Consider the following 11,047-nt stretch of genomic DNA (forward strand, 5'->3'; position numbering starts at 1 on the left):
TAAGTAACATGATACTATATATGATTTCCTTCTTCCAATTGCCGAAAGGAGTATTACATAGATTGGATTACTTCCGATCGAGATTCTTTTGGCAAGGAGATAGCGAGAGAAAGAAATATCGACTGGCTAAATGGAGTGTGGTTTGCCGTCCCAAGGACCAAGGTGGTTTGGGCATTCATGACCTTGAGGTTAAGAATAGGGCCCTCCTCGGCAAATGGTTGTTTAAATTGTTGACGGAATATGGTGTATGGCAAACCCTCCTAAGGAGAAAATATGTGGGTTCTAAGGCGGTATCCAAGTATACTAAAAGCCTGGGGACTCTCATTTTTGGGCCAGACTAATGGCAACGAAGAAATATTTCTTCCGCTATGGTTCCTTCTCAATTAAGGACGGCTCGGAAATTAGATTCTGGGAGGACAAGTGGTTAGGTAATGCTACTCTCCGGGAACAATATCCAGCTCTATACAATGTTGTGCGTTACAAGGGTGATACTATTGCCAAGGTTTTGGAATCATTTCCACCAAATATGACGTTCAGGAGGGATTTAATTGGACCTAGACTCCAATCGTGGAACATACTACTCCAACGGTTAACCACGGTACAATTGTCACACGGATCCGATGTGTTCTGTTGGAACCTACATGGGAATGGAAAATTCTCAGTGGATTCTATATATAGAGCTTTGATCCAGTCAGACGTGCCAGTTGATAATAATAAGAAGATCTGGAAGATGAAGATACCTCTTAAGAATAAAATCTTTGCATGGTATCTTCGTCGCGGAGTCATTCTTACTAAAGATAACCTTATTAAGAGGAATTGGCATGAAAGTATGCAATGTGTATTTTGTCCGCATGATGAGACAATAAAACATTTGTTCTTCCATTGTAAATTGGCTCATTCTATATGGTCAGTCATCCAGATAGCTTCTGGCATGTATCCTCCGTGTAGTGTTGCTAATATATTTGGCAACTAGTTACATGGGATTGATCACAGGTTTAGAATTCTTCTCAGGGTGGGAGCGCTTGCCGTGATTTGGTCGCTTTGGCTATGTAAAAATGATAAGGTTTTTACCGATAAAAGTACTTCTCTTATGCAGGTTATCTACAGATGTACCGGGACGCTTCGTTTATGGTCCTCTCTACAATGAGTGGAGAATCGAGACATGTTTACAGAGGTGTGTACACTATTGAAGGATGCGGCGAGGGATACTTTTACCCAACATGGGTGGCAGCATGACCTTAGGATTGGGCCACCTATGCTTTAGGCGTCATACAGATTTCATCTTTGTATTTCGCCTTCTTCGTTTATATTGGCTTGTCGTGAGGACTTTGTTGGGCGTGTGCATTTTTGCAGAGGCCGGATGTAATGCTTAAACCTTTTAAGTAATAAAGCGCCCCTTTTCGAAAAAATGATCGAGATGCATCGACAAAGGATAGCCACCACCATGTTGCTAGCAACCCTGTCCCTGATCTCTACACTTCGGGTGTCTATATATATCCGCACCGAGATCCATCTTTCCACACGATAGCTACCTCTTTCTGGGAGTTAGCTTGCAGCTGGCTAGTCATTAACATAGCTAGATGCCGGAGGTGAAAGATCGCCCGAGGCTTGCGAGGCTGCACAATGCGGTGAGGCAGCAGAAGGGGAGGTTGTACATCATCAGGAAATGCATCACCATGCTCATCTGCGGCATCCCCAAATGTGTATGCTGCCTCTTTCCCTAGCTAGTTCTATCATGTTCTTCCCCAGTAGGTTAGTATATATATTTCTGTCTAGAATCGACAATATGTAAACACTAAACATGGTGCGTTTTAACAGGATCGTGTTGAGATACATTCTAGTTATATTGGCGTTAATACAGAGTGTTAAGAGAACGGCCTAATACCTTATTCCCTCCGTTCGGAATTACTTGTCGCGGAAATGGATGTATCTAGATGTACGACAAGTAATTCCGAACGAAGGGAGTATGTCACAATGTAGTCAACAGTAAATGTGCTAAAAAATTGACAGGCCCAGTGCTAAAAGCTCCCACAAACCAGGTGGGATATGAAAAAGGAAGGATCATACGAGACAAACCTTATCCCTGCACAGTGCAATGCAGATAGTCCATTGTGAACAGATGCTAGTTCGAACAATTTTTAGTTTCGATGATCGATGCAGAAAACATACTGCCATCACTAAGACTACTAGATCCGTCGAAAAATACATCCATATTGTATTATTGACAATCTCATATATGCATAAGTGCAGGTCGGGGATGAAAACGAAGAGAATGAAGACTAGCTACAAATCCATCTTGGTCGTCCAACACTCAAACTTGTTTCTCAGTTGTTGGGTAGTACTACAAACCTGGATGCTACATATTTGCAAGAGTCGTGGAAGACGACCGCAAGCTACAGTTAATTAGTCATGATAATATACATGGTGTGTAGCCATGCATGTATGTCTCCCTTCACTTCATACGCGCACGCATCTAAGACCATCATATAATAGAGCTAGGCAGGACAAATATATATGCACAATCCGTGCCATGAAGGATGTATATCGAACCAATATACAAAGTTGGTTAATCTACACATCACTAAGAGCTTGAAAAAAGAACAGATATGCACGTGCTCCTTCTCCATCACCTACCTCGCACGCAATATTTTGCTTTGTGAACGAGCCAAGCTGGGCCAGGTGTACTCGCTGGCTTGTTTTGCATACACTAATATCATGGCACGCCTCAAGAAAACATCGGACTCGGCTTTGGCCACAACGGTTTTTCCATGAGTTCATAGAAAGTGTAATCCTAATCTTTGCCACACTTATTCTCAATGACCGTGTTGTACATGATGATGTAAGTTGTGATGATGTGTTGAAGGATCTCTTGGTCCCAAAACCTAGCCGGCCCTCGCACGATAGCAAATTAGGCTTGCAAAATCCCAAAAGCCCTCTCCACATCATCTTTCCTACCGGTCGTTTGGCAATATGGAAGTAGATTCGTTGGGGGCTTGAAATTGGCTCGACAAAAGTAGCGCAATTCACATGTATCACATCCGCAAGGTAGTAGCCCGCCAGTGATAATTCCACATTGGCTAGCTTTGCAAAGAGAGGTGGCCATTGCACCCATTGATGTCATTGTAAGATTTAGGATCCCAAAATATGCATGTCAAATCCTTGTCTCCTGATCGGCCACGATTTCAAGAATGATGGTGGCATCCTTGTGTTCTCTAAACTGTCCATTTCATGCTGCAGAGGAGCTGCGACGGCCATTACAGGCAACAGAAGACCGGTGGCATCCTTGTGTTCTTTGAACTGTCCATATCATGCTGTAGAGCAGTTCTTCCAACTCCAGCATGCAATCAACGAAAATCCAAGCATACCTGAAAACCCACGGGCTTTGTTCATCTTCAAAAGTCTCGATGTGTCCCGAGCATTAGGTGCTCTCAAATACTTTGGTCCAAACACTTCAATGATGTGTCCATCCGAATCAACGATGGCTCTGCTCAGTCACGGCGGGCTTGTGTGTCCCGAGCATTAGGTGCTCTCAAATACTTTGGTCCAAACACTTCAATGATGTGTCCATCCGAATCAACGATGGCTCTGCTCAGTCATGGCGGGCTTGTGTCCAGCACCAGAGCATAGGGGACGAGCGGCGGAGTCGGGTGCGGGTGGCGGGACGGTAGCAGTGTCGTTGGCGGCTGAAAACGTGGGGACAGCCCATCTTCACGGTTTGTTCCAGTTTGGCTGTGATTGTGTGTCCGCTGGTGTCGGCCCAGACCTTCATCTTTCCTGTCCTTCAACGAGATAGACAGCATAGCCTCATAGGTTGGGACCTGAAGCGAAATTACCAACACTTGTAATATGAAGACAGCACAAAAGATACTTCGGCTCTCGGTTTCTTACAGCTTGATGGAAGGGAGTCATCTTCTAGTCTAGTACGTACCAATTTGACGTTTGTATATTGTACAAAAAAGAAAGAAACAGGAACCGCACACGATGAGTAGCTGTTGTTCCAAGGATACAGGCCACTATAAACAGAGAACAATCTCGGGATACTTTACAGAGCACGACCAAAAAAAATGTCCACTTTGTACGTGGGGGGTGGAGGACAGGAAAAATGCACACAAGGCCAACACAAGAGGCTTGCCAACCAAAAAAAAATGGATCCGCTGTATTGTACTTTCCTCGAACAATCCGAGCCTTGTATCGACAAATGAGCCCGCAAGAGACAAATCCTCGTAATACCACAAATGAATATCAGAATTTGGGGGGCGACCGCGCTCCTGATGCTTTAAAAGGCCCGGTCGAGCCAAAAGGATCGGCTTCATCAAAAGAATCGAACCGGCCGAAATTTCTCGAGCTGTTTGATGAGTCAAATCCCGCTGCGCTCTCGCCTTTGGAGCTGGTTACAGAGTCAAACCTGGAAAAGCGGCTTTCCTGTGGGACGGTGCTGTCTTGGGATCTGAAGGAATCGAACCTTCCGAAGTTGTAGGAGGAGCTATCATCACGACTTTCACCGAACTTCGGTGAGAATCCAGACGTGTATGCAGGGGAACTTGGGACGGAATCGTCAAAGAATGTGCTCTTCTTTCCATAGGCACTAGCGCCAGTTGGAGAGCCCACTCTAACAGGGTCCACATTGAAGTCATCTGACCCAAAGAAAGAGTTGCTTCCATGATGTCCAGGCTCCTGTATCAAGATAATTCATCAGAAATAGATGGGTGGGGACCAAAAAAGTCCAAAAATAAGAAGACAAAGCTTACATTCATTGCATTAGATCCCCAAACTGATTCAGTATCTTGGTCATCAAAGTTCCATGTAGTCTCATCACCATAATTATCTCCAAAAACGGACTCAGAGCCACCATGGTCACTGTTACCAAATAATGATTAATGACACTCTCACATGAAACTCAAAATGTATAACTCATAGTTGAAGACCATATTTGTGCTTTAAATCAAATATTACTTGCAATATTTTTTGGAGGATATTATTTGCACTGTACAGACTAGAAAGTAGGAAACAAGGATAATTGTCATACTTTAAGTGGTAAAAATGAGAGGGAATCTCTCCAGTGTCAAGTAAATAAATCTACCATGTATAACAAAAAGTTACGAATAAACATCCAAAACATTCAGGTGATAAGAACCGATAAATCTTGGTCAGCTAGTGTTGCTGGAAATTACAGTGGGGTTTGCTCAAAGGAAGGCTCATACTTCTAAAGGCAGGAATAGCACAAAGAAACAAATAGGTCATCATTTTTTAGTTCATCAAGCAAATAAAGAAACGGAATATAGCTCATCATGTTGTTCATTCATGTAGACTATGCTTGATAGATATATGTCAGTTTTTAAAACTTTGAGAAAAAGGACTCTACATGAAAAAAATATGTGAAAACAAGCACCTGTAGGTTCCTTTTTTCGTGGGAGACGAGTCATGCACCCCAAAACGAGAAGACTTAAATGGACTCCCAGAGGCACTTCTTCCAGCACTGCCGGGGCTCCTTACAGGTTCATCACCAAAATCATATGCTAATTCACTCTCAGGCGCTTGATCACCAGCTCTGTAATGTCTCACATCCTTGATATGACCATTAGAAGATGCAACAGGGGACATCCCATCCGTAGAGACACCGTCATCCCAAAGAGATGATGCATTTGCAATGTCAGCAGAAGCTGGGTTTTCGACAATTGTACCATTGTCCTTTACAAGACCAAACCCTGTTATGACGAATGGCATAGTTAGAAATATAATAGGATCAGCCAAAAATGGAAGTAGGTTGCTGATGTCGAAGACACCAAATCTGATCAAATAACTGATTGTGGGATCAAGATCAAATATGTGCGCAATAGCAATTGTGCAGTGAGAAAGGTTCCGCGGTAAGCAAGCTGACACTTCCATAATATCTGGGTGCATGAGGTAGGGACGGAAAATAATGACAAGACGGAAAAATACACTAGTGCTCATTTATCTACATAATTTACATCGAAAATTATTTGACAACAGCAAAATAGATTGGGATTAGAAATAGAATCATGCTTTAGTTTCTTTTCAGGACAAAACATAACTGGTGTAAAGCATGAAGTCCAGGATCGGGAAATGGTCTGCATGAGATGAAAAGTACCATTTTCTGCCCTATAAACAGAAAATTACCAACTTCGAAAGGAAATCAGCACTTTTATTTTGGATAAAGGCCCATGGCCACGCTTTTAATAAAGTTACAGTTCAAAACAAGCACAATACTCTAAGTAGTGATGTAAGGCAAGATGGATCAAAAAGTATCTGACCTTCATCCTCAAATTTATCCCAGTCTTCATCCCACTCAACTGCTCCCTCTTGCTGCCCAGGTTCCCAACCTGGCAAACAAGGATATAAGTGCTCAATAGAATTATGGATTGTAAATATGACATGAAATAAGGGCATAATTTGATATATAGAAATTAAACATGAAGATGAAAGTCTCAACAAATACTGAAAGTTGGGTACCAAATGGAAGCTCGACTGTTGCAGATGGCTTGAATTGCAGTCCAAAGTGCTTGCACCGTTCGTTAAAAGCTTTCTCCATCTCCTCTAATTGATGTTGGATTCGATCAGCTCGAACCTAGGTATACAGTTTGGTGTTATTTAGAGAGAGACAAAATAGAACTGATTGAAGGTATGAGATACTGCCCGCAAAAAGAAAGGTATGAGATAGACCATACCTGAAGCAAACCATCAACACTTCCACCTTGTACCATTTTAATTAATGCATCATTCAGCTCAACTTTCCTCTCCTGAAAAAGATTATTAAAAAAAGACAGTCGGAATGAAGATATGACCATCAAAAATTGTAATCACAGTAAGAATCGCCAGATGACATTTTTCTAAGGTGTAGTGTCACAAAACCTGAACATCACGGAAAGCGGCTTCCTCAACTGCCAGTTTGGAAGCTAACTCTGCCACTTGCTTGTATTTTTCTTCATATTTCTTAGACAACAATTCCACCTGAATTGAGTTAAAGACCATCCATCATTTTGCAAAGAACCCAAAAAAAAAGACAACTAATAATCAATTTCCATGCCTGGACCACTAGCATGAGAAAAATAGGGCTAAAGGAAGAACTACAATGCTGGCATACATCAGATATGATAAGCATTACACAGTAATCTGTACCTCACGTTTATCAGAAGACGCCCTTTCTGTGATCTCATTCAGTCTATTGTCACATCGACTTTTATACAGAACCTTTGATAAGAAGAATAAACGGATTTCAATACAACATGTAAATATATCAACTTTTGTTAACCTAAATAAGACCAGTAAATGTAATAATAGATCACAAACTGCATACGAGTCAGAATTTATTTACCGAGTCCTAATAATTGTAATACTATGAAAACAACTAACAAGATAGAAACATGCTTACAAGATCTTGCATTTTCGAGCGGTAGTACTCTAATTTCTCTCTGGAGTCTAGGACCTGCTTCTCCACCTCAACCTTCAAAATGCAAAAGAGACCAGAAAAAAGACAAACTGTTTCAGAGTTCACAAACTAGGATTAATAGAAAGTTGTTGCAACTACAGAGCATGAGAAACAACCCGTTCCTGCTATCTATAGGAAATTGCTTGTTTAAGTACATAAGGAAGTGTAATAGAGCAACTAGAAAAAAGGCTACCCTGTAAAGTTTCCAAAAATAATTCTGGACAAAAGCAAAAGAAATAATCCCTCCCTCCCTAGGTGACGTTTTAGAGAAGTTTGCTTACAAAGAACTAATTGAACTTCAAGGATTGCCAGAAAGATGACATGTTTCTGCTAAAGTATAGTAGTTCAGACTTCAGAACTCCAAGCTTTGCATCTTGATAAGATGTAATCCTTCGAACAATTGTACTGGGCTACTGGCAGTATGATATATACAGGAGACGTTTTTTTACTGCCTGTATGATATATAAAAGACTCGTCTATATGGCTTTTCCCTAGGGCCTAATTTTAGATTTTGCACCGGTCCTTCAATTTCTCGAGTACAACTGGTCAATGTTAAATCATGTCTGCGACAAGATTTGGATACACCATTCAGCTGTACTTGCTTAATTGAATAACAAGAGCAGCTTAAATTATTCTCGATGTAATCAACTAGTGTTGAACACCACAAATCCAGTCTGGGCATAGTGGATCAGCAGTTCAGCACACTGATCCAGATTTAAGGAACGGGTCCAATACCTTCTTAGGAGCCTCCTGTGCAGCTGAGTTTACCCCACTTCTGTCATCTTTAATTCCTTGAGCTGCTGCATGATTATCCATACCAGGCATGTGAGGTCTTGGTTGCCCTGGTCTTGTTGCTCCATCAGTCTGTGAATGCATTTGAGGCAAGGGTGGCCGTACACCACCAGTAGGCAACCCAGGTGCGCCAGGTCCCCTATGCAGTAATCCTGGCCCAACATCAAATACCTTGTAAGCGGCAGGCCAAGTAAGCTAGACAAAGTATGTGTGTTTCAACTTGGACTACAGTTATATCATGTAATAACTGAGATCTTGCAGCCAATACAAATATTACCTTGATTAGGCTGCCATGATGGGGCATTGTAAGCTGTAGAAGGCAAGCCTGTTGCTCGTAACAGTGTCTCATCAAATTTAAGAGAGTCAGGGAGCGATGGAGGCAGAGGAGTTCCAGCTCGGTTCCTCTCCATTAAATAAAGAGCAATGCAAAACTCTCTCAGAGAAAGCATGCCGTCATTATCTTGGTCAGACAAGTCCCACACTTGCTTCAGTACATCTACAAAGTACAATGAAACAACAATTTCATTAGCCAATGGCAATGGTATTCATATGATGATATGTTCGCACATCATATGAAAACCATCATAGAAACAGAAATAAAATACAATGATATCATTATGGAAAAACAATGACAGAATAGCCAAATAGGTCTAACAAGGAGCTCAACCAATAAGCCTAGTAAAGGTACCCCGTTACCGCAATATATTAGAGCATCTTACAGGCAGAAATACACATATGCATGCTTAGGAAAGTAAAGTTGGTGATGAGATCCAACCTCTTGGAAGTCTCCAACTGAGAAACAGAGTGCGAGCTTCTGCGCCAGTTATTTTGCCATCTCTGTCCCTATCCACATCCCCAAAGACTTTCGTGTACTTCTGGATATCGGATTGAGTAACTTTTGGCCATTGAGAAGTGGAATTAGAAACGCCGGCAGAAACACCTGGAGATGGAACACTTGGCTTTGTGATGGGCTGTGTCTGCTGAGGTTGGCTGGTGCCGTAACTCACTGTTGGAGTACCTTGGAGAGAACCAGGCTGTGTTAGATTAGCCAGGTTCTGGGAGCCAGTCGGCTTGGACATAAAGCTCGATGAGTTGGGCATCTTGCTGGTCGGAAGTGCAGGTGTGGATGTACTTGGCTTTGGCTGAGTAAGAGCAGAGAAGATGTCAGTGCTTGCTCCTGAGCCACTGGCAGGGCCATTTCCAGATAGCACCAAAGCTCTTGAATCTGAAGGCAATACAGCACTGTTGCTCTGTGGAGGCAACGATGAAGAGGACATTGCATGTGTCTGCTGTCCAGGAACCATGCTCATTGAGCTCGACATTCCAAGACCAAATCCACCTGATGTTGTCTGTGAAAGAACAGCTGCTCCTGGAGAGGGTTGTGAGATACCTCCAAATGAACCAACATTACCCCCTTGCCAGCCAACTGATCCTCCCATGCTGCCTCCACCCAGTGGACTTTGATTCATTCCGGTTGCTTGAAGTGATGTTGCAGGAGCTCCCACCTGAGGTGGTGGCCTCATGAAACCAGTGCTTGAACCGAGGAGCTGCTGAGCATAACCCATGTTGGGAGATTGTGACTGAATGCCCCTCGGCGCCGTAAACTGATTTGGCGGCATGGCGCCGCCCTGACTTGCAGCCGGCATCATCGAGTTGACGCCTTGTGGTCTCGGAACAGCTCCGGCGCTCGCCTGCGGTGCACCGGCAAATTGAGTTGAAGTCGGCATCATACCGCTTCCCTGGGGCCTCGGAGCAGCAGCAGAAGTCGGCATCATACCGCTTCCCTGGGGCCTCGGAGCAGCAGCAGAAGTCGGCATCATACCACTTCCCTGGGGCCTCGGCGCAGCGGCTGCCGGATTCATCTGCGCAGCTCCAGCCTGCCCCGGAGCGGGTGCCGGCGCAGCAGCATTACCTTGGGGCCTAGGAGCACCAGCGGCCGCCTGCGGAGGGGCCGGCCCGCCGGCAATCTTCGGAGGCGGAATTCTGGCAGCTGCAGGGCCATACAGCGCGGACTGCACTATGTCGGGTGTGAGCTGGCGCCCGCTCTGCGCCACGGTGACGAGCCGCAGCGCGTTGAAGAACTCCGGCCGGCCGAGGAAGCCGGTCTTGCTCTGATCGGCGTGCATCCACACCTGCGCGCACAACGACCGAACATCACCAACCAACCAACCCTTAGCTTGTCTCGAATTATTCCGCTAGAGAGGGGCTCTGATCTAGCGCCGCTCTAGGAAGATCACACCTAGAATTGGGGCGCTCGGACCGGGGGAATGGATTGGGCGGCGGGGTTTAGGGGCGCTCACCTGGGCGAGGACCTGCTGCGGCAGGCTGGCGCCCTGGAAGAAGGCGACGGCCTCCTGGCCGCTGATGCGGCCGTCCTGGTTCAAGTCGGCGCGGCGGAAGTAGGCCTCGAAGGCCTCCATCCCCGCCATGGCCGGGATCCGGGGCGGGGATCTCGCCGGCCGCGCGGATCTGCTGCCGCGGGCTGTGGGGAGATCTCGGGGTAGCGTGTCGCGGGCGGGCGGGCGGGCGGCTCTCTCGTGTGTCTGCGAGCGAGGGCAGTGGTTGGGGGTCGGTCCTCCGGGCGGGCGCCCCGTCCAGATGGTGTGTGAGCTGCCTGCTGCAAAACTTTTTGCTAAGTGCCCCCCTCCAGTTTACGGGGATGTTTGGTTTCCAGCCACAGTTTGCCAAGCCAAAATTTGGTAGCCACAGTTTAGTTGGCATGTGTTTGGTTTTTGCCACACTTTGACTTGCCACACTTTATTGCTCCTATGATCCACTTGTCATAGAGACAATTTTTTTGCCAACTTT

At 44.9% G+C, this 11,047-nt stretch overlaps 1 protein-coding gene across 1 annotated transcript; it reads right to left on the reverse strand.

Moving 5' to 3' along the window:
• Positions 1–3,921: 3,921 nt before the first annotated feature.
• LOC119291865 (actin cytoskeleton-regulatory complex protein pan1-like) lies at positions 3,922–10,770 on the reverse strand. Its single transcript, XM_037570675.1, has 13 exons — positions 10,540–10,770; positions 9,015–10,371; positions 8,517–8,735; positions 8,183–8,391; positions 7,391–7,462; positions 7,138–7,209; positions 6,871–6,969; positions 6,687–6,758; positions 6,472–6,586; positions 6,273–6,341; positions 5,390–5,705; positions 4,749–4,857; positions 3,922–4,674 (listed from the first exon to the last, which is right to left on the reverse strand). Exons 1-13 carry the CDS (start codon positions 10,666–10,668, stop codon positions 4,243–4,245), a joined length of 3,270 nt encoding a protein of 1,089 aa, XP_037426572.1. The 5' UTR covers positions 10,669–10,770; the 3' UTR covers positions 3,922–4,242.
• Positions 10,771–11,047: the final 277 nt, after the last annotated feature.

Source organism: Triticum dicoccoides, chromosome 4B (assembly GCF_002162155.2).
Source record: "Triticum dicoccoides isolate Atlit2015 ecotype Zavitan chromosome 4B, WEW_v2.0, whole genome shotgun sequence".
In the NCBI taxonomy this organism is placed as follows: Eukaryota; Viridiplantae; Streptophyta; class Magnoliopsida; order Poales; family Poaceae; genus Triticum; species Triticum dicoccoides.